Here is a 24853-nt window from a genome sequence, read left to right on the forward strand (position 1 = left end):
ACAGTTTAAAAGGATCCATGAACTGTTACTGCCTCAGCATTTCTCTTACTCTCAGTCCAGGTTCACAAAATCACAGTGATCCTTCTCAAATACTTGATGTTGCACAGTTTGGCTATATATTCCTTATTAGGATTGCAGAGGGTTGGTTTGTTTGTTTTTTATAATGTTAAGATTGTTGCTGTTTCAACATATTATTTTACTAACCAGGAAAGAAGTATATTTGAGGAGATGGAGGAAAGAGAAAGATGATTCTGTTCAACTTCATTTCAAGCTTTCATATACTTTCTTTGAGTATATAATGTTGTCTGAGTGAAACAGATGGTGTCTGTGTACTTTACGTACAGTGTAATTAACAAACAGAAAGCTCACACAGGGGAAGTATCTGCTTCTACTTTCCTCTTGCCATTTCATGAAATTGGGTATGAGTATTTAACAGAATTATTGACCCTTTTACCTCAAGAGGAATGTTATTCAATGACAACAGACATTTTATGTTCAAACCTTTTTAAGACTATGAATGCTTTATTATTTTTATATTATTTTCTTAATCTTTAAACTAAAAATCTGTTTTAAAAAGTGCATTAAGTTTATCAGGTCCTTACAGTTTTGATCTCATTTTATCAACTGTTCATACACAGTTTTGCATCTGCCATTTTTTTAATGAGTGAAAATGTTCACCACAGATAATGTGGTATAACTTGAATTTCACTCCTTTACAAATCATCCAATATATACAAAAAATTAATTTTTATCTGATAACATAAATTACAGATGAGATAGCATTCTTCACCAAATTAAAGGGTGGGGAGAGGGAAAGCCTAGAGAATCTGAAATATTATATAAATAGTAGAAAGAAAATTATAATTTAATTAGTATTATGTATTCCAGCCAGCACTATTAGAATTATCTTTGTCTAGGGCTGCCCAACATAATCCTTTACATGGCATCAAAGTTGTTAATACTTTTGTAAAATTTAAGGGATGGGAAGAAGAGCGTCAAGATGAGATTTTCTTGCCCATTGCCTCAATTAGTCTGTTTTGTTTCTTTCTTTTTGTTTTCTTGCCTTTTTTTGAGGAAAAATAAAAGGGATTTTTAAAAATCTGAAATAGAACTATTTCCATGATTTTAACATTTATAATCTCTGTAAGTAATTAATATGAAGAAAACTATTTATTTTATGCTGAACTTCTAAGGAATACTGCAGACTTTTTTGAGGTTGACAAGGATAAATTTTCTAAGTTAGTACAATTATGCATTACTCTTGAGAGGGAGAAGAGAAAGTGATGGATTTGGGATGAAATAAGGGAGCTCAGCCTACTCATGCTTCTGTACTTTCCACCACCATCATGTATCTAGGACTACTAAGGTACTACTAATGTAAACAAAACATGACTCGTTGACTTCACATCTCATCACTAAGTGGAGCAGACCTTTGGTCTAGTACTGTCTTTGATGTGTAGTGTCTAATTTTCTTTTTGGACATCTGCAAACCATGATTATGGAATCTCTTCACATAAACTGTAAAATTTCTCAGTTTCTGTGGTCTCCTTTTAGATGATAGTGAAGGAATACAATAGAAAGAAGAGCCCACAAAGCCTGAAAAACAAAGTACAAAAAGATGTGTAATAATGCAGAATATTTAAAAACTTTGTAGATACGTGTATACACTTTGTATATATGTGTAAAAGAGAAATAAGAACCTGCGGGGATTCACCAGTAGGATCGCAGTATCAGGATTTTGGAACGTGTTTAAATGGGATGGAAATATTGAATAATGTAGCTAGAGAACTGGTGCCAGAGGTCTTCCCTTAAATTAAGAGTGAAAGGTTGACAACAGGCCACAAGCACTATGCAAACAAGAAGTACCTGTTATAGCATATTTTCTCTGAACTGTCAGAGACAGAGAATGAAGAGCCCAATACATACTAGAAAAACATCAATGAAATCAGCAGTAAATCCATTTGGTTAGTAAATTCTGCACAAAATGGAAAATTAGACCTTCAAGAAAAGTGAAGGAGAAAGATAAGGGAACAAGAATGTATTTGCCAGAGACATGAGCTGTATATATCAGGGTCAGACAGAAGTATTAAGCATAATGAAATATTTTGTTCTGCCAACATTGCTTCTTGTCACTAAGTGAAAGTAGTAGTTGAGAGAGGAAAAGACAAAGAAAGAGAACAGGAAAAAGTTCAGTGAGAACATTAAAGGCCTAAAAATTGGGTGATAATTGTGTGTGCTTAAACTTTTTAGTCTCTTTAATATGGGTGAAGTGTGTAATATCAGATCCTACTGAACTTGATGAGAGCAGCTCTGCAGAGAAGGACTTGGGGGTATTAGTGCATGGAAAACTGACTATGAGCCAGCAATGTGTGCTCACAACCCAGAAAACCCATGTATCTTGGGCTGCACCAAGAGAAGCGTGGTCAGGAAGTCAAGGGAGGTAATTCTCCCCCTCTATTCTACTATCATGAGACCCCACCTGCAATTCTGTGTCCAGCTCTGGGGTCCCCAACATAAGGAGGACATGGGCCTGCTCAAGCGGGTCCAGAGGAGGCTGTGAAGATAATCAGGGGGCTGGAGCACCTCCCTTATGGGGAAAGGCTGAGAGAATTGGGGTTGTTTAGCCTGGAGAAGAGAAGAATCTGGAGAGACCTTATAGTGGCCTTCCAGTACTTAAAGGGGGCCTACAGGAAAGATGGGGAGGGACTTTTTATCAGAGAGTGTAGGGATAGGACGAGGGGTAATGATTTTAAACTGGAAGAGGGTAGATTTAGATTAGATATGAGGAAGAAATTGTTTACTGTGAGGGTGATGAGGCACTGGAGGAGGTTGCCCAGAGAAGTTGTGGCTGCCCCCTCCCTGGCAGTGTTCAAGGCCAGGTTGGTTGGGACTTTGAGCAACCTGATCTAGTGAAAGGTGTCCCTGCCCATGGCAAGGGGTTTGGAACTCAAAGATCTTTAAGGTCCCTTCCAATCCAAACCATTCTGATTCTATGATTTCCATAGATTTCTAGGGCCTTTGAATCTAGTATTACAGAGAGGTTTCTTCTCTGCTAGCCTTAGCAGTTCAGGTGCCATTTATCATTTATGCACAAAGGAAGGATCTGTATTTGTCTTTTGTATGACACTATTTCATCATTAACAGCTGTACTACTGAGTCATTTGGCATTACAGACGGTATTCTGCCCAGACCTAAGTGTGCAGTCACATTTCAGACTAATTAAACAGCACAAAATATAGAGCATTTTTGGAGCATTATAAGGCAGCCAGTGCAGAACTAACCTGTAAACATGTTTTAAGTATTTGGGAGTGTTTTTGTAAATAGATGTTCTAGCAGTATTTTATATCATGTGACAGCAGTTTCTTATATAACAAGATATGCCTTAAAATGCTTGGATTTATTCTACTGTCAAACTACAACTCTCTCCTTATTTTAAGGCAGGGTGAATAGCCCTTTGGAGTTACTTGTCTCTGCAGACTACAGAAAAAGTCTAGAAAATTTCTGTTAGGTACATATCTTGATGGCTTAAGTTTTGCAATATTGTTTCCAGTCTAGAATTAGACTGCATGATATTGCTTACTTTGATTACATTTAAATGTTTACAAGTCAGCTTTCTATATTTCTGTTTAGTGCTGATTTATAGCCACACTGTCTTCTAAATGCCCTATGATTATTTTTTTGGTTGTTGGTTGGTTGGTTGTTTTCATTATTGGGGATTTTTTTGTTTGGTGGTGGGGTTTTTTTGGTGGGATTTTTTTTTTTATTCAAGGAAAGACATATTCACCACAGTCTCATTTAGGAAGATTTTTTGACACTGAACACCCTCTTGTATATTTTTTTTTTTTCCCCCCTCTGGTTTTCCAGTAACAGAGACCTCTACTTCTGGCATGTTTAACCTGGAGGTGATTTGAGAATGGATTTGGGGAATTTAATTGTTTTCTTTCTTAGAGTGCTCTTTATTAGCACAGCTGGTCTAGGAACCGTTCCCTAAAATAACTCAGCTTTTCTGAAGTCAGTAAGATAGGATTTATTATTCCTCATGTCTATTCCATAACAGAACCAGCTTTTCATCAAAAATGTTTTCATGCTCTAGTTTGGATTTCTTTCAACTTTGAGAGGAGTCCTTTGGATTTAGAGAATTCAGGATGACTATTTTTCTATCAGAAATAACTGAATGTTCGCACTTCTAAATTTAGCCCAGTATTTTTTGTTTTGTTTTGCTGGGGCTGGTGTTGGTGTGTATTTTCTTGGGTTTTTTTGTTTCTGTATGGTTTTTTGTGGGTTGTTTTGTTTTTGTTATAGCATCAAGAGGCTTAAAAGAAAGAAACCATTGAATAAATTTGTTTCCTTTTATCAACTGTTGCTTTTCTTCTAAGTAGCAGATATTAGTAAAAGGAATAACCACGTATGGGTCCTTCAGTGGCAAAAATGTCATTCCTGTCACAAGTCTGTAATTGACATTAACTGCTCTGTAGCTATTATCTCTTAGTTCAGTAGTATATAGGATATGTGTATTTTATGCAGGCAAATATGATGAGTTAATACTTCCATGTGAAATGCCTTGGTAATGGCTTGTAGCTAGAGACCTGGATTTATGGTATGGATAGCTGAAAGCAGAAAGGATTTGTTGAAAGAAACAGGTTAATCTGTAAGTACTGTTGAAATTATAAACGAATAGTCCTCTTGGTCATGTTACCGTAAAAATTACTCAATTATATTGAAGATGGAACTTCCTTAATTTAAACCCCATGCAACATAGTTTTGCCAAACCCTTGTGACTTACATCAATGCAAAGCCTATTCACTTGCCCTAAATTTATAGATGAAGAGTTAAAAATAGACTTTGTCTGACTTGTGACATGGCATTTCAGAGAGCTCAAGCTGATTTGGCTCCTAATTGGGAACATCATGTGTCTCAGATTAATGTTTTAAGTTCATATTTCAATTTAATATGTGTGAATCTATTCTTTGAATCTGGAAAATATGCTGGTACGTTTTCAGTTAAAGCAATAAAAAATTGAACACTGTACTTCAGGTTTCTCAAATAAAATTTGTAATTTTGGTGGGTCATTTCATCTCCAAACAAAAGCCATTGCAGGTCTTTATAATTTTCTATAAAACTAAATTTGGAAGTGAAAAAATATCTTTATGTGGAATCATAATGTTATAAATGAAACTACTTTTCTATTTCAGAAAAAGGTCTCTTACTTTTATCGTAAATTTTTTCTCTTTGATTAATCCAACCTCTTTGACTAAATTCTTTAAAGAATTTTTTGATTGAAATAGTGCACAAAAGGGTCAAAAGTTTCTATAGTAGTACGTTTGTACAAATATTTGAAATTATTTCAGCTAAGATTCTTTGAAGATTTAATTAATAGAATGTATGTTATTTTCCATTTTGTATTAGTCAGTAAAAAATATAGTCAAAAGTATATGGATTATGCTATTTTGTCTTCCTAACAGATAGCTGTGACATCAATAGAAGGGCATTACAATTTGGTCTGTATCCACATACCCAGCTGTACGATTTTAGTCACAGTAGCAAATCAGAGAATGAGGGGATAAGGAAGCCTGATCACCAAATAGTAACCTCTGCTTAATAATGCAGTTTGCCTCTTTAGGCTTCTTTGGGACTGAAATTATGTGCCTCGATTGACCGGATAAGGAGTGGAATCTCAATGAAGCTTTCCCTTCCTTGCATTTCCATTACTACCAATAAGTGAGCAAAACTGCATGGGACCAGAGCTTGCTACTTTTTGTCTTCTATGTATGAAGAAATACCTCCCCAGCCACTTGTCCTGTGGAGATTTCACCCTGAAAATTAGTGTCTGCATTCACATGCTACATTGGTTATTCAGCAGTCATTTTTTGCAATCTTGCATAGAATTACAGGCAAACTGCAGTGTGACTGGCAAATTCATCAGATGAGTTTTACAGGAACTATTTTGATGATACCAAGTGTTCTTACAGTATGTTTTGCATGTAGGAGAATAGTCTTGAGCTGGTTTTGAAGTATTCTCCAAAAAGGTATCTTGTTTAAGTATTTGGTAACAAACACAGAAGAAAACAGCATGGAATTGACAATCATATGACTGGGCAAACCATTTTTCAGTGGTAAAAAAATGAGATATTCTGCCCTCTGTTTTCACTGACAAATTCTGGTATTGCACTAATGCTACTTTGGAGATGGATTTTCTGTTTGTCGTTTTCAGTATCAGCAATTTCCTTTATGATTCATGTTCCATCCTTTATAGATATACACAAACACATGCATAGAGGCGCACACATGCACTCAAACAGATATGATGGGCTCTTTCCTCCAAGTACAGGTACATTTTCTGGGCTGTTATCATTTTTTCTACACTCAGGTTACAGTAGAATGGATAAATGTACAGGAGGGACAGCTATTTGGAGATTTATCTTCTGTTTCTCCAAGGTCTTATCCTCCTCTCCCTATGTATCTGTCATTGTCAGTCAGTGAGTGTAATTGAAGCGTGTTTTCTATTGTATGTAATCCATACGGTAAGAAAGAAAGGCATTTTTGAAGTTTTATTGCTAACTTATAATGGAATGAACATATCACAAAAATGTATCTAGAGAGAAGTAATATTTTGAGAGAATGGCCAAAATATACTTATATAAGTGAAAGTCCTTGAAGGCATATCAAACTAAATTTACACTTGATCAGTGATACTTTTTCATGTTCTATAACTAATCTCGTGGCCTTTTGGAAAGCTTTCATTAGTGGAATCCAGACCCTCTTTCCCAGGCCATAATTCTTTCAAATTCCATATATGGATTTTTACATCCCACATACATCTCCTTACTTCAGATTTGACAAGAGTTCTTAACATGGAAGTTACTTCAAGTTTGTTAGCTCATTGTCTGTTCCTACTTTCCCTTTTACCCCATTCCTGGTAGGGCTGGGTGTTTTGTAACATAGTTAAATTAAAGGGAGATTTTTGCTGCTATTTTATTGCCATAGAAATATTTCTTTTTTCTTAAAAGTATTCCAATAAGCTGCCTGATCTAATAAAGTACAGCTCTAGCAAAGACATTTGACTGAAGGCATGCTCATCATTCAGTCTTTTATATATGACTGTGGAAAAAAATTATTTGTGGGCTGGTAACTTCAGTTACATACCATACTCAGACATGCGGTCTGAGATATAATTCATTTACATACAGGAATTTTAAAACCTTGCAAAAGAAAAAGAAAATAAGAATCAGTTCTTTACATTCTTATTGTTGTGTTGGGAAGGTGTAATCTGTGTAATGAGACTAAAGAACACAGAAGCTGTTTTCTGACAGTGTTCTGTAACTTTTTGCAAGTGACCATAGTATAATGCTTTCCTAAGTCAAATGTTTTAGTTATCTTAAGAAAGATCAGAGTAATGTCATTCAAGTGTACGGACAGAATGTTACCAAATAATGAGGCCAACTCTGTATTAATGTCAAACTGTTCAATTATAGTACCAAAAAAAAAAAATCAAAGCAAAAAGTCAATGATAACTTTCAATGATAACAATGATAACTTCAGACAGATTAAACAACTTCTTTCTTTACCAGGTCTCACGAGCTCCAAATTTGGCCCTATCTTTAAGAACTCCCAAAATATTAATAGGGTTTCAAAACTGTAAGGCTATAATGCTTATATGCAATTTGTGATACTAAAAGACAAAATAGAAAATTTGATTTCTAAGATAGGAGCAATCTCCCCCTCTTTTCAGAGGATTTCAGTTCACCCAGAGTGCAAAATTAAGGACAAGGTAAACAGCAGTGCTGTTCTCTTTTGCACAATTGTATCCTTAACAATTGCAGCAGAACAGGTTGTGCACTATTCTGTAAAGAATCAAATATAAACAGATGTATTTTCACTCAGATCATCTTAATGATCTTTTCAGTAGAAATGGTGTTAAAAACCAGGTGACCATTGGTAACATTGTTCAATGCACAAGTAGCCTTTGTGTGTGGTCCAAGATCCTGGTGATTGCTTCTTTCTGAGAAGCCATTTCTACCTCTGTATATTCATATACATACATAAAGAAATATGCCATCTGAAATAGGAATGGATCTGGTATAAAAAGCTTAAACATATAGTTCCAAAAAAACTAAAACTCCAAATCTAAATGAAATTAAGATTTTTTTTTTCAAAACACTTCTCCCCTGATGGAATGCATTGCCAGCATGATTACATATTGTCACAGTATCTATTTTCTGCTGAGTTCCAGCAATTATCTGAAACCATATGTCAATTTATTTGGGACTGGGTTTCATGCTCAGTGCCAAAGCTATGAGAAAACACTTAAGGAATAATAGATGTTCAGAACTGAAGATAGCTCATGAGGTTGTCCAATAAGACATAAGAGCAGTGTAGTACTTCAGATAGTTTTAACAAAATGCATTTTAACAACTAAGCTAAATTGACAACAAAAACAGTAAGAAAAAAGAAAGTTAGGTTATCTTGTTAAACCTGTGCCTGTTATCTCCCTAAGAACTAAAATCTATCTGACAGTAAAATCAGGTAAAGTCCCTTAGGAAAGAACTTGATCTCCACTGTTCCCCCCACAAAAGAAAATATGAGACTATACCAGGTTACAAGGTAAACAACACTTTTAAAACAAGTTCAGTTAACAATTGCTACTAAATACTTTTGATTGGTAATCCATAGAATGCATAAAATAACCTGGATACAAATTCTGAATACAGTAGCAATGAAATAATATTTAAGTATGAAGTTGGCCAAGTAGTCTGTGTCTTCCAACTTGAGTTATCAGGTAAGCATTCTAAAACTTATCATTACTGGTCATACAAACCATTTCTGTTGTAAACACAGAAGTATAAATCTCCAGGTTTCATAAAGAATCATATGCAATACAAAACAAAAGCAGTGTGATGAATATTTAATAACATGGGACTTGGCATCTATGGTAACCATGAACCTGTGATGTCTATCAGAACTACTTCTTGTTGAGCCTTCTTGGAAAATCTAACAGGTGAATCTACACTGATTAAACTATGTATGGAGTGAATTTCTTAATGAGCCTCAATATACACCAAATATATATATGGGTTTAACTAAAAAACCTTGAATATGTGGCAGGAGAAAGATGCAAAAACAAACCAAACAGATGTTTCTTTTTCTTCTTTTTTTCAAGGCCCTATCCAAATTTACTTTTTTGTTCTGTTTGGGGTTTTTTTTGTTTGTTGGGGTTTTTTTGTTTTGTTTTTTTCCAAAATGATTAATGTCTCCTACATGTCAAATAAAATTATTAAAATAAAGTGTGTTTTGATAGCTAAGAATAAGATCCTTGAAGTGACTCTATGCATAGAAATTTAATTATGTCTTTCTATGAGTAGACAATTCAGTAAAACATTGTTTTAAAAACAGCTTTTTCCACCTTTTTAAAACTTAATTGCTTTGTGTTTTCTTTCAAAGTTTCTTAAATAAAATAATTTTTCCATATGTCAGGGTCTTGAGTGCATTAAACTGGCCTTACTGGCCCTGAGTATCTTCAACTGGGAATCCCCTTGGCCCCTGCCCAGGAGCCGCATTTCATCTCTGTACAAGGATCCTGAGCAATGCTGTGGGAGTGCTGGTCTCCAGCCCTGTGGATGGACCCCTCGGACCTACACTGTGGGGAGCTTGGCTCCTGTACACACCTTTCTGCCATATGCTGTAGGGAGCTTTGCTCCTGGATAGACTGCAAGCCAGTCATATCCCTGGATTATATTGCCTGATTTAGTAGTTGTTTTCAGAGGGTAGATTCCGCCCCCCCCCCCCCCCCCCCAAATCCCTCCCTCTTCCCACTTGTCAAATGCATACTTAGAGCATAGTATGTTATGAAGGTTGCCAGGCATGGTTTTACTTTCTGTATTTTTTTGGTAATAATTGTCTTCAAAAGATTTCTGGTCAGGGTCATCTCTAATGGTTTTTTGCAGGTTGGGATCTCCCAGAAAACTTTGTACTCAATTTATGTGTATGTGGATGCATGAACCTGTGCATGTGCCCACATACAATGCAATATAATGCACATATAATGCAATGTTTAAGAAAATACCTCACAAAGACATTACTTGTTATTTATTATTAAGACAATATTACCAAAATGGGAATATTATTTGTTATATATTTGGAAACAGGGAAAGAAAAGAAAAAAAATAAAAAGCCATTACCTTGTAAAGGACCTTGCAGCAGTCTCCAGCATGCATCTTTTCATGCAACTTTACAAGTTATGGCTTGCCTGTTTCTGTGAGCCTGCGGACAGCAAGAGAAATCCCCACTGAGGGACTACACAGCTGCACAAATTCACAAGAAATCTGTAATTCAGTGAACTTGTTTTTTCAGGACAGAACAATTTACTTGACTTAACCCTTCTTTTGACAATAGCATGCACACAGCCTATGTTTGACAATTACATGTTTAAAAAGACAAATACACAAGTATCACAATGCAGTCCCTGTGAGTTCAGAGGCAGCCAGGGAAATGCCCATGGAGGGCTACTGGGGAAGAGTGTTACCTTTCCTGTTCCAATGTATAACCCTTCTTCAGTCATCTGTTTCCTGTTCTGATGTGTGGTACCAGGCTTGGTGCTGGGATGCATTTGGTCAGTGCTTAGTGTAAGAGGGAAATAAGACTCAGAAAGGATCACTGAGAGTTATAGAGATATGGTAGAGATGGGCCCTGCTATCTGTAAGATAAGTACCAATGATTCCTATGGCTTTGGACAGCAAATGATCTGTTGGCTGTGACAGAGCCCTGGTTTGTCAAGGTGTTTGCTGCTGCTACTCTGAGAAGGTTATGGAATGTGTGACCTGGTAGCTGCTATTGATAACCCACAGCACCTATTGCTCCATCATCTCTCACAGTCCTTACAGCAGCAAGAGAAGCAAGCCAATCTGCTGTCTCAGCTCTAGACATTCCACATGGACCTTCTCTTCTTCCAGAAATTCATTCAAGAATTTCATCTGTTGTCTGGTCTTCTTGGAATATCTGCAACTGAAACTTAAACAGATGATTTAGCTATTTTCTTACCAAGCTTTTACTTCTTTTAGATTACTTAAGGATTATTTGAATCTGAAGCTAAGACCATGTATTACATTCTTTGAGCTATTGACTCTTGAACTACTCAGGAAGTTCTATGACAAGCCACATCAAAATGTATTCCATCTTCTGTTTCCAATTAGGAGAGATTCCAACTGTGGTCTACCCCAGTTCACTAATTTCTGTGGTTTGGGGTTTTTTGAGTTTTTTTGTTTTGGGCTTTTTGGTTGTCTGGTTGTTTTTTCCCATGTAAAATAAACTTGACCTATCTTACACCTCCTAACTTATTTACTGTTGCAGAATCTGAGAGGATTGAAACCCAAAGTTAAGTGCCTAAGATGATGTAGCTAAGACTTAGGTAAACAGAGAACTTTCCTAGACAACCTAGAAAACCTTGATTGTGAAAAAAGTTACTCTTTTTGTTGAAGGGGTGCATTGTCCAGATAAAATTCAGATTTTGTGCTTTATTCTTAATATTTTCCCATTTTAATCTTCAAACAATAACTGACAAACTTAAATAGAGTCTATGAAGTCATACAAAGTCAACAAACTGAGTCCGTGGTTAGAATTTACTTAAGAATTTTAATGGCTATGCTCATAAATCTCTGTTAAATCTACAGCAGAAACAGAAGTTAAAAACAGACAAAAAAAAATTCTCATCAGTGCTATGCTGGTAGAAGACTCAATAAAAACAATGTAGCTATTTTATTCTTTCTTTTTCAGGAAAAATTTTATAGAAGGTTGGATTTGAGATAGAAAATACCAGGCTGACCTGGTTGTCGAACACTATTAGAGGTGCAGGGAGACTGCAGTGTCCCTATGGCTAAAGGTATTACATGGAGTCTGGGACAGCTTGAATTTTGAAGGTGCAGTCTGTCAGGATTGGTTCAGGCTGATACAAGTTTGAAAGATCAACACTTATAGAAAGCTTTATTTAAAGTGATAGTAGTTTAGAAGAACATGTTGGTTTAAGTTAATTTTTTTTGACATTCTGTGTGTTATGAAGAGCTTGAAATTTGGAAGGCTTAGAGCTTCCACCCTGATTTTGTGCTCTGTGGAGGCAAAAAGAAGGAAAAAAAAAAAGTTTGGTTTTTTTCCCCCTAATTATAAAATAAACAAATAAAATTCCCCTTTGTTTTCTCTCCAGAAAACATGCATAAATTAATCTCAAAGAATAAGTAATGTTGTCTCAGGGTTGGGGTTCAGACTTTTTACTGATATCAGTCTTGGCATTCAATAGAAAACTAAATTTAGAAATCACTGTTAACAGCAAGAAATCCTGAGATATTTATTATATTGATCTTGGCATCAGTGGAGTCTACTAGTGCCTTGTCGCACTTTTAATACCATGTTTCAAAGTATCTGTCCTGCATGAAAATGGAGCTGCCATCTTAGGACATTACAGTCACATATCAAATTGCCTGGGCTTATGAACTATCAGAAACCTTTGGACCCTGGCAGTAACTTACTATTTTTGAAGCAGGAATGATCAATTTACAATAAGTTAATGATCTGATTTATTGTTTAAATGTATTTTGGTGACTTATTAAAAAGGTGTATTGAGATGCTTTTATACCCCATATCAAGGATGTTTGTAGTCAGATCTGTGTTTAAGCTTTCTGGATATGACTGAATGCTGGTTTAATGGTTTCTGCAGCTCTGTAGGAACATTTCTAGTCATGTACTGCTAGTCAAGTAATGATTTAAGATACTCCCTCTTCTCGTCTTAACTGCTCAGAACATATGAGCTTGTTCATACGAGTGTCTTAGGACAAATCCAAATGGAAGGTGGGGAATTTATTACATGGCTTTGCTTCTATGAAACTCCAAAACAAGATTCTGCCCCACTTCCTTCGAGTCACATATCAGGAATGGGGTAAAATAAGTAGCTCTCCAGAGCTATTACTTGTTCCTGTGCATCGACACATATTTTCTGGAGAACTAACTGATGGTCTCATATTCAAAGTCTACATTAGAGAATATGTTGTATGGATATCTGAGGTATGTCTCACTTCTGGGTCCTTTGGCTATTTCTGTATTAGCAAGTAACATAGACTAAGAGGAGCTGATCTACAGATTGAAACAGCTGGTACCAAAACACTGCCGGCAACACTCTTCATATTCAGAGATATTCTTAGTTCAGAGTTGTTCTAGTGTAGTTCAGAAGTTTAGTTTCATCCAAAAGGAATCAATTCATGTGCTCCAAAACTGTGCTCCATAGTAAACAAAAACACAATCTGGAGTTTTACTTCACAAACACACTCAGTTCTGAAGTGTGAAGTGCTAATATTGAAACACTTTCTATCACTCTGACCATGTAGAAAGACATACAAGCTCTGTGTGTCTAATCTGTATACTAATTTCTCACCTACTGAACAGTTTGAGCACTGAGTCTCATTCATCCCCATCTTGTAGTTGGAGTTCATAGGTAGGAACAATCTCTCTGAATTCTTAATCTACCACAGATCTTTTGACTAATTGCAGTGTAATTATTCCAAACTAGAACTGCCCAGAGAAAGAATAAAACAGGTTTCTGAATTTCTCTATCTTCATTAGGAAAAAAAAAAGCTCTCAGGTGAGCACACACAGGCTTATGCTACACACATAGTCTTTCCTGCACCTGTCATGCTGCATGGACTATGCAACGGACACTTTTTTGAATTTTTTTTTTTCCCATCTAGCAAAAAAACTAAAAAGCAATTTAATTGTTTACAGTTACAAATCATATCTCATTAGTTATTCAAGATAATGAGACTGTAAGAGAAGTCTTTTCTTAACTCTGAGTTTACAATCTTTGTAATAGAATAAAACCTGATGTATTCTTGTCTTACTTTATCAATCAATTTTAATAAGTCATGAAGAACTTTAGAGCCTATACATGAATTTATGGGGAATTGTGATAGCCTGCTCCATTTATTTTGCAGAAGGCTCTCAAGTCTCCATTGCAGGTATGACAGCAAAGTTATAAAGGACTTTATAATTCCCGAGATTTTTGTTTACTGCACAAGTTTTCATGGGGAATGATGAAGGTAGTGATTGAGGTGCCTGAATATATAATAGGAAAAAAAAAATCAGTTTTTGTACTGGAATATATACTTCATAAGTAAACCAGTATAGATACTTCAAAAGAAGAAAAAAAAAGTCTTGAAGGTAGATAATGAAAAGAAATATTCAAAAATAAACAGAATAAAGTGGCAAACAAACTTGAGAATGCAGTACAGAATACACCCTATCAAGATAATTATAATAGAGATCCTTTCTGAAATCAATCAAACACACATTTTTTAACAGTAGTAACGATGGGCTAGAGTCAGGCACATCAAACAAAAACTAGTGAGTAAAGCAGACATTACAGAAAGCTGTGATTAAGAAACTCCATTTGAATATATAGTTAATATATTTTAGCTCTCAAGAAATGGATTGGTTCTATAATTATATACAGTGCTGAGTTTTTCCTTCTCTGATTTCCTTCTAATATCATTATTTTTTAACCTCACCCCAAAAAAAGATATTTCTGTATTTGAGGATTCTTATTCTGACAATCTAATTTAGCAAAAAAAAAAAAAAAAAATCCATCTCCTTTTAGAGGCAAATACATGACATCGAGGGAGTCGAAATTTATTGTAACAAATTTATCCTTAAAATAGAGGTTATATGTGTAATAGAAATTATTCATACAGGATTTTTCTCTCAATGGAAAAAGATTGATGTATCAGGTCAATGTTTCCTTCTGTTCCATCACATGAGAATGTGAAGTGTCGAAGACAGAAGTAGATGTTTCTCCCTTGTGATGTTGACTGTACAGGGAATCTGGGAAACAAGCCTATTAATATGACACCTAAATTTCACATGCCCAAAATTAAGTTAAATTAATCTCATTCCTAATTAAGCAAGTTGAATTTAGAGACATGCTTACAAAGAAACATACGTGGTTTTCAGAAATACTGTAAAGGAATAATTAATTACACTTTAACCTCAGTGTAAGTGCAGGACTGTGTTTGGATATCTTCTCCTAGTGTGCTCCTTTTAAAATCAATTAGAAGGAAAAAATGAAGATAAAAATGGTCTTTTTTTATTAATTCTATAATGCTCAGTTATTTCCTCCACAAAATATGGGAACAGGTAAGACAAATGAATAAATAAAATAAACATCTACTACCATTTATATATATGACCCTCTACCACCATTTAAGATGACAGTCAAATTAAAATGACAGCTGAAATTTTGTATCTAAATCTGTTCTTTACTTTTGTTGAAATGCTCTGTAGAGGTATGTGTATATTTTGAAATGGAGGTCAGAGATAGATACAAAACTGACTGGAGTGCTTGCTCTCAATAGCAACAAAATATTGGAGATTTTTATATAAGTATAAATTAAAAATTTAGAGCAAGACGTGTCAAAAACTTATCTATGTTTGACTTGTCCATTATGCATACCTATCGAAGGTTTTTACCTATTTTTACCCAATCACATTCCAAAGAATGTGGGACAAATTATGCTAAATATTCTAAGTTAGTGGCTTTGTAAATCTACAGAGTACTTGCACTAAGAAATCAGCACTGTTTTATTATTCTGATGATGATATTGAAGATAATGTCACACAACTGCTTGAATAAATAAATCACATATCATGTAGTAGCAATATTATGGAGGTTTTTTACTCTCTTTCTTAAAATGCCTCCCTAACTTAGCACTTTAACAGAGAACATAGAAACAAAATTTCCCATGGATTTTAGACAACTTAAACCAAAATTATTATTTATTTATGAGAAAGTAAAAATAAATATATCAATTCATGAATCTTAGTGCTGTTTATGGCAAGCTATGTTCTTTCCCTAAAACAGTTATAGAATAGTTTAGATTGGAAAGGACCTCTGAAGACCTCTAGTCCAACTCCCTGCTCACAAACAAGTCAAACATACCAGGCTGCTTAGGGCTCTGAATATCTCCAAGGCTGGAGATAACACAGCTCCTCTGGAAAAAATTTTCTGGTGTTTGACCACCCTTGTAGTGCACCAGTTTTTTCTTTTTATGCAGTTGTAGTTTTGCTTGTTGCAACTTCTGAATATTTTGTTTGTGTTTTTGCTGCACAATTCCAAGAGTTTTTGTCTTCTCTATTCCTTCTGCAAAGCTGCTTTCTGGCAAATTGTTTCTTGGGATTGATTTGTCCCAGATGCAGGATTTTGCATTTCCTTTTTTGAACTTCATGAAGTTTCTTTCAGGTCTTTTCTCCAGCCTACTGAGATCTCCCTAAATAACATCGCTGCACAAGAGCTTATCAGCTGATCCTCCAGTGTCTGTAAACTTGCCAAGAGTTTTCTTGGTCCCACTGTCCTCATCTTTAATGAAGGTGGTGAACAATATTGAAGTCAACATCCACCCCTGAGGGACACTGCTGATAGTCAGCTGCCGCCTGGGTTTTGGATCATGGGCACTCTTTAAGCCTGGCATACCAGCCTGTTTTCCATCCATTTCATAGTCCACTTATCCAAACCATGTTTCACCAATTTGGCTACAGAGCCAAAAGAAAAAGAAGTAGGTTGAACAAACATGCAAGTATGCAAGAAGGCTACTGTACATGGCAAATAAGGAAACGTTTATCAGTTTGGCATATGTAGCTCATATTATAAAGTTAATTTGCATAAGTATTACTAAGTGATTAAAAGAACCCCAAAGAGTTTGTATCAGGAATTCCAAATACATCTGGGTGGCCCTTTACCTTCTTTTTCAGCCATATACAATTCTTTTGCAGAATGATAGAATCTAGTAAGAACAAAATGATGTACAGCTAATAACAAATTTTATAGCAACAACTTTCTCTCTTGAGCACTTCAAGACTGATTACAAATTCTGTGTGTCAGCCCCCATTCTTCTAGAATTGATTTCAGCATGTTTTAAATAAGATGCAGGAGTGTTACTCTTGTTTATGGCAAGATTCGAGGCAGGTAGTATTTAAGTGGGCAGCACAGAGTTTATCTCCAATATGGACTGCTCTGACTGGCCAACACTAATCAAAAGATACAATGACGTGTTCTGTGTTCTTCGAAGGGAGGAATGCAGATTAATATATGACTATTTTTACTACTTGTTTCAATCTAGTTTACTTTAAGGATTTCTTTTTTACTTCTGACCTGTGTTAACATTATGAACCTTTTCATAATTTATGAAATTTCACTTCTCTGTGATCTAGCTCCAGTATCTTATTCTCCTACATGCAACATTTGCAAAATCTGCTAGTATAGTGCAGTGAAATTTAATAAATCCATATTTTAGTAATATTTTTTCTAAATTGTAAACCAGCAACTTATTTAAGATATAAACAGGAGTCCTGATCATTGTGTCTAAAGCAGAAACTCTAAACACTTTCATGATTATATTAAAAAAAATTATCTTTAATTTATTATGCTGTAGTTTATGTTTTAAATAAATATGTATTTAATCTTTGAGGAATAAGGAGGAAAAATTTCCCTAACTTTCAGTCATAGCTGATTTCTTCTGGGGTTTTTTGTGTTTGTTTCCCCTGTACTGAGGACTTCTTATGTGGAAAAATAACCCCATAAAAAGCCCCATAACTTTATAGAGCTAATTCTTTTTTATTAAGTATGTCTCGGAAAGCAAAATACATTTTTTTGTTTGTTTGTTTGTTTAGGGACATAATCCATTGAGACCAAGATTTCTTCTTCAAAAACATAGTAAATATATAAACCACGTGCATTTCAGATTAATACGTTGCTGTCTGCTGGTACTAGCTCCCCAGAAAGAGGGCATCTGAATTAATTCTTAGTACTGCCACTTTGTGTTTATGTTATACAGATTACTGAGCTCAGTGGGACTAGTTCCACAGGCAACTCTGACATCTGTTATCTATTTGTAATACATATAACACATTGCAGTTCTATAATGTAAGTAGGAAATAATGTTTACTTAAATAAACATTTATGTGCTTACTTTTCACATAATCTTACATATTTTGGTGCATAATATATTAAATAATATGTTGATCCTAATATGTTAAATCTGGGGAAAATTCTATAAATCTCTCTTACTTCTCTTGTAGTCATTGTGACTGAGTGTGTGGTCTTAGCAATAATTTGTACTTATCCATCATGTGTAGCTGTATATTCTCTCAGACTAAGTCCATGTGTATTTTTTTTGTGAAGGTGATTTCTTTAATATTATTTCAAAAGCCTAGCATGGTAGATATGTCATGTTAAAGGGTATAGATATGAATGATAAATTAAATTAACTTCCAAATTCTCTACTAAATGTTACACCATACATACTTTTAAGAATGACAGAATTGTGGAGAACTGAAGATGTGTACAAGCATGGTTTATTGGACAACCTGAGGTTCTTAATCTGTTCTTTCCTTTATTCATATTAAAATTCCTCTAAGTTAGAAGTGCTGAGTGTCCAGGGTACTAGGAAATCTCTTACTTCCCTTTTTACATATTATAATGCCCCATAAATTTAAAAAAAAAAAAAAAAAAAAGTGAAAAATTAGACACTTTCAATAATTAAAGCAGGTGGCAAAAATTAATGGTATAAAACCAGCAGATTGTAGGATGATTTCTCAAAATTTTAGAAGTGAGTAGGAAAATTTTGGATTTGCAGAGCTTCCTAATCAGAAAAAAGTAATGGAGAAAAAATGGATTGCAAAGCTGACTTCTTAAAAAATTATTTTATTTTTCCCTTTCTCTGCTAGGTTCTGTAGCTACTGCCTGCCGTGATCCTGGTGTTCCCATGAATGGAACTAGAAATGGGGATGGAAGAGAACCTGGAGACACTGTCATTTTTCAATGTGACCCTGGCTATGAACTGCAAGGAGATGAGAGAATAACCTGCATTCAGGTAGAAAATCGGTACTTCTGGCAGCCCAACCCACCAGTCTGTATAGGTATGCAGAAAAAAATCAAATAATGCTTTCCTAAATTTTGAAATTCTAGTATAATGAATCACACTGCTCTAGAAACTTTCTTTGAAGAACAAATGCATGCAAGTACTGCACATCTGATAAATTATTCTGTATAAAGCTCCAACAGACATTACCAAAATCTTTCCTCTGTAGTTGTAATAGTTCTCATCCTTTTCCTCTCAAAGCCATATCATTTATAATTTGATGATCTGTGACAGAGAAAGCGAGAAAGTCAATGTCAATAACACTCAGCTTTGCCTTAAAACTTGAAAAAATGGTGATAAATGGGGAGGATATGGTTAAAGTTCATATGCCCGTGCATGTAAACTATCAGGCAAATTTCCTGGTGAATTTATAGATCAAGTAACATTATGCAAGGCCAAAAGTAGAGTGCAACAGAAAAGACTGAGAAGATGGTAGCCTAATTTCTCTGGCCAGTCTTCATTATTTTAGAAAGAACAAAATTTTCAAAAAATTACAATGTACCATTTATTTCTAGAAATACTGTCTTAGTCTCTAATGCTATTCTGATTAACATAGCTCATATTAAACGGATTTTGAAAGCATTTAACTCGGTCAACTGAATCCTGATGAAAACTAATAAGAAATTACAAAGGTCTCTAGTAGATAGTAGCCTTCCAGTAATCTTTTCTGAGGCAATCCTAATAATTATTGTTCTAGAAAATATCTGAATTGAATAAAATTTGTCTTGGGAGATATTTTACAAAGTTGAAGATTAATGGGGTTTTTTTACTGCTGTTAATGGTATAGTTTGAAATAAAATGTATTTTGACTGTCCAACTTTGTGTACTTTAACCCCCTGGAGAGTCTCTTTCATTATCAACTAGACATTGATAAGGATTAAATGAAAGAACCAGTCTCACTGTAAACAGAAATAGTAGCTGCTAATGTGTGTAAAGGAAAGAGTAAGTAGATAAGAAAGAAGCTACTAATATGCAAATATTCTATCAATGAACTTAACAGAGAACTAAAGTAAATCAAGACACATCAGGAAAGTATCATGAATGCAGACATTGCCAGAAAGTAGTCTGAAACAGGGACATGACAGTTTGAGTTAACAACTTTCTATCACATATGTAAGTTCAGGGTGCCTCAGAAAATGTCATCAGACTGATACAGTTTAGGGGTCATTTCAGTGAAGCTTGGTTACAGTGAATACCCTTAATGTTCTCTTCAGTACTTTTCATATTTTCATTCTTGAGATACACAGATAGTGCAGCCTGAACCATTAAAGTACTGGAAGAGCATGAATTTACAGGATTATACTGAAGAACACTAGCTCAAGGTCATGAGCAGCCTTTACATTCCATACAACCTCACAGTTCCTCTTTTGCACAAACTTTTAGTTCAGCGAGATAGAAGGCTACAGTGACCTCTTTTACAGTTAAAGGAAGCATATTGCTTTGTAATAATTTAATATTATTTTGTTTCAGAATTGTAACAAAAGAAAATTAAAGATGTGACTGATTAGAAATAATGCCAATTTTACTCTTGTGAAGACAGAGAAATTGCCATTATTATCCTTATTATAAAACTAAGTAAATGTTTTGTACTAAATCAAAATCCACTAGTCTGTTACCTTGTAGCTAATGCAACTTTCTCTAGCAACTGAAAAGCTCTGAGAAAATATCATGATGAAATTTGTATTTGGCGATTTGTTAAGTGAAGCAAAAAAATTGTGCTAGGTCTCAAAACATTATTATATGCATTTGCTAGTACTACTGATTTAAAATATTTATGTGTTCCTAGAACAAGGTGGTGTTTCAGCTAACTGCTTTTACACAAAACAGTGATTTTGGAATTCATTACCAGTTATAGTAACAAAATATAATGGAAGATTCTAATTTTATTTTAGTTTTGAGGTAATTTAGCTATCCAGTGCTCCATTTTAATATAAGATAAATAAATAACATGTAGGAAGACTATACTCATATATATTGTAACTGCAGATATGTTAATCTACTTAAGTTTTCTACTTGCACTACTTGAATTCTTAAATGATTTGTGATTTATTTCTTGTGACATTAGAAATCACTGTGTATGTTTCCCACTCAGTTGATTTATATCTGTACGTATCATTTTGATCTGTACCTGGACTTTAGTAAAGCCTTTGACACAATTTCCCACTGTGTTCTCCTGGAGAGACTGGCTACTTGTGACTTGGATGGTGTTGTGGTTTGAACTCGCCTGGTAGCCAATCACCAACTGGCCAGTCATTTACTTCCTCTGCCCCTCCCCGGTGAAATAGGGGAGGGACAAAAAAAAGAAATTCGTAGGTTGAATAAAAAAAAAAATAGTAATAGTAACAATAGTAAGTCCAAATGAGTAATACACAATGCAGTTGTTCACCAACCAGCAACAGGTATGCAGCCCGCCCCCAGCAGCGTTCCCAAAGATCCCGCCATGCCGACCGGAAAACAGAAATGAGAGAGCACACATCTGCTTTATATACTGAGCGTGATGTCACATGATATGGAGTACTCCAATGACTGATCTAGGCCCGTCTCTCTTGCTGTGCTCCCTCTCAACCCAAGGAAAGTTAAGTCTATCCTGGCCAAAACCAGGACAGATGGGCATACTCTTTCCTTAATAAAAAAATGGCTCGATGGACAGGCCCAAAGATAGGTGGTGAATTAAGTTAAATCCAGTTGGCAGATGGTCACAAGTGATGTTTCTGAAGGCTCAGTATTGGGGCCAGTTTTGTTTAATATCTTTATCAATGATCTGGACAAGGGGATCGAGTGCACGCTCAGTAAATTTGCAGGCAACACCAAGTTGGGCAGGAGTGTTGATCTGCTTGAGGGTAGAAAGGGTCTATAAAGGGATCTGGACAGGCTGTATCGATGGGCTGAGGCCAATAATATGAGGTTCAACAAGGCTAAGTGCCGGATTCTGTGCTTGGGTCACAACAACCCCATGCAATTCTACAGGCTTGAGGAGGAATGGCTGGAAAGCTGTCTGGCAGAAAAAAAAAAAAAGGGGGATGTTGCTCAACAGCTGGCTGCAGATGAACTGGCAGTGTGCCTAGCTGGCCAAGAAGGCCGATAGCATGCTGGCTTGTATCAGAAATAGTGTGGCCAGCAGGACTTGAGAAGTGGATCGTCCCCCTGTACTCAGCACTGGAGAGGTCACAGCTCTAATACTGTGTTCAGTTTTGGGCCCCTCACTGCAAGAAAGACACTGAGGTGCTGAAGTGCATCCAGAGAAGGCCAACAAACTGGTGAATCACAAGTCCTGTGAGAAGCACCTAAGGGAAATGGGGTTGTTTAGCCTGGAGAAAAGGAGGCGGAAGGGAGACCTTATCACTTTCTGCAACTACCTGAAAGGAGGTTGTAGCAAGGTGGGTGTCAGTCTCTCTCACAAGTAACAAGCTATAGGACAAGAAGAAACAGCCTCAAGTTGTACCGGGAGAGGTTTATATTGTATATTAGGAAAAATTCCTTTCACCGAAAGGGTTGTCAAATGTTGGAACAGGCTGCCTAGGGAAGTGGTGGAGTCACCATCCCTGGAGTTATTTAAAAGATGTGCAGATGTGGTGCTTAGGGACATGATCTAGAAGAGGTGGACATGGTAGTCTTAGGTTAATGGTTGGACTCGATAATCTTAAGGCTCTTCTCCAACCTAAATAATTCTATGATTCTGTAAATGAATTAATAACCTTTGAGTTATTAATCTCTGTTACAGAAGACCTGAGCGATCAGCTCCTTTCCATGGTACTGCAGATGATCACTTTGTAGAATTCATCTTTGCAAAATTATAAGTCTTTCTAAAATCATATCTAGAATCTTTTGAATAAAATTTAAGAAGTTCTTTCAAAAAAATCTTTAGAAAACATGCTTATTTGGTTTTGTCCTATATGAAGTCTCAGTTAAAGAATGCTGAAGTAGAAAATTTCATGAGGGTAGTGATACTTTCATTCCTTTTATTAAGTGTTTACGTTTCTGGACCACAAACACACAACATTTAACAACCTTAAAATCACATAGAAAAATGTGTTTATCTCTTCTGTATGTGCTTGGAAGATATTTTATTTATCTCTGAGTTTGAAAACTGCGATTACTAGAACATTTTCATTGAATTTCACTTATATATCAGTCTTGATCTGAATTAATAATCAGTGCTGTCTGGTGAAAATGCAGCGAGTTTCATTATCAGTGGAAGTAGATCATATTTCATAACCTAAGAAGCTTCTTTTAGATTGCCTTTAACAAGAAGTAAAAAGTGGAAAGCTTATCCAGTCAAGATTTTTATGTCTGCAGCCAGAACATTTTTCAAGTTCATAGTATTTTCAGAAAAGACTTGACAGAATGTTATGCACGCAAATAAAAGGACACAGAGTTCAAAAACAAGTGCTTCACTTAGTAGTATTAGTATTTGTCTAAGGAGAAATGTGAATACATTTTTCGTTTCTATTAAAGCTTTGTAAATACTTCACTTGTTTCTTGTTTAACTTTTAGAGGACATTAAATGTCAGTGAACAGCTTGCTGGTACTTGCTTCTTTTTCTCTTACCTTCTTTCTTCAATTCCAATTTATTTTTATTCACAGCTCCCTGTGGAGGAAACTTGACTGGCTCATCAGGTTTTATACTTTCACCAAACTTCCCTCATCCTTATCCCCACAGCAGAGACTGTGACTGGACTATCACTGTTAATAATGATTATGTTATATCATTAGCATTTATCAGGTAAACTGTTATTTGCTCATAATTTTTGAAGTCATGTTTGTAGCTTTATTATTGGCAATTGTTCAGAGCCTTGTAGGGTAATATATGTATGCTTAATATAATTATCAAAATGATTAGTAATTGTTATCTTTGTTAGCAGTCACAACAAATACATTCGAGTATTCAATACACATAGAGGTGGAGCTTGGGAGCTCATAGCTCCTGTTCAGTTAAAAGCACTCTCAATTTACACTGACTAATATGGAAGTGGATGGTGCTCAATTTACCAAGATTCTCCTCCTGAGAAGGCAGCATGAAGTAACTCACTGAATTGTCCCCAAACCAGGAGGATGGTTTTTAATGATGAAGCCAACTGATTCGTCATATTTTGTATGAGACACTCACCTGCTATTTAAGCAAGATTTCAAAAGTAATCTTTAGTTTTATTAGTCCATATTATTGCAGGATACTTCAGCAGGATACTTCCTGTTGTTCTGGTTATTAAATGGAATTTTAGTTTTAGTATTGAAATTTTAGTATTTTTCTTTATCACAATGCAAAATTAAATTGAGCTTAATGGAATCCACAGAGGGACTTTTTCTGCCTGCATTGTATGTAACCCAGAAAGTAAATTAATATACATATTATGTGTGGAAAATATGCATCCCAAGTGGGGCACATGATGATATCACAGAAAAGTTAAAAATTGTACTTGTAATGTCCCATCAAATTTAAATCCTTCTTATGCTGGATGTTCTGTAATACTGGCTTTATTGTTCTGATCAGTGATAATGTGGAAACTTGTTTAGTGATGTAGGTCATACAGTTGTCTATTCTCAGTGCTCAGTGATATAGTGTGTGTTTTGAAGAACTCCTGCCAAGCAAATTAATCACTCAATTATATTTACATAATTAGCAATTTAACCATTTTGTTGGAGAGTTCAGAATGCTGTTAAGTTGCTAAGCAACTTTCTACTGTGCAGTAGCACTTTTTTTTTTTTTTGATGAAATATCTAAGAATATTCTGCTCTTTATATTGTACATTTAAATATGAGATCCTCAATCTTACAATAAAAACAATGTTTTACATTGTGACTCAGTATAGTATATGAACAGTTTATAGATCCCAAATATTGGCAAGTTGGTCTTAAAATCTGAACAATTGCTACAATTCTTGACAGAAGCTGACAAGCTTAGCCTTGGTCAA

The 24853-nt window shown here is 35.3% G+C and overlaps 1 protein-coding gene across 2 annotated transcripts in view; it reads left to right on the top strand.

The window, feature by feature from the left end:
• CSMD3 (CUB and Sushi multiple domains 3) overlaps window positions 1–24853 on the top strand; it is a 756099-nt gene that overhangs the window by 511225 nt on the left and 220021 nt on the right. For both annotated transcript variants that reach the window (XM_074808674.1, XM_074808748.1), the window contains 2 exons: window positions 18751–18942; window positions 23529–23667. In XM_074808674.1, the coding sequence (XP_074664775.1) occupies window positions 18751–18942; window positions 23529–23667 (331 nt within the window). The remainder of the gene's footprint in view (window positions 1–18750; window positions 18943–23528; window positions 23668–24853) is intronic.

The sequence above is a fragment of the Strix aluco genome, chromosome 1, assembly GCF_031877795.1.
Source record: "Strix aluco isolate bStrAlu1 chromosome 1, bStrAlu1.hap1, whole genome shotgun sequence".
In the NCBI taxonomy this organism is placed as follows: Eukaryota; Metazoa; Chordata; class Aves; order Strigiformes; family Strigidae; genus Strix; species Strix aluco.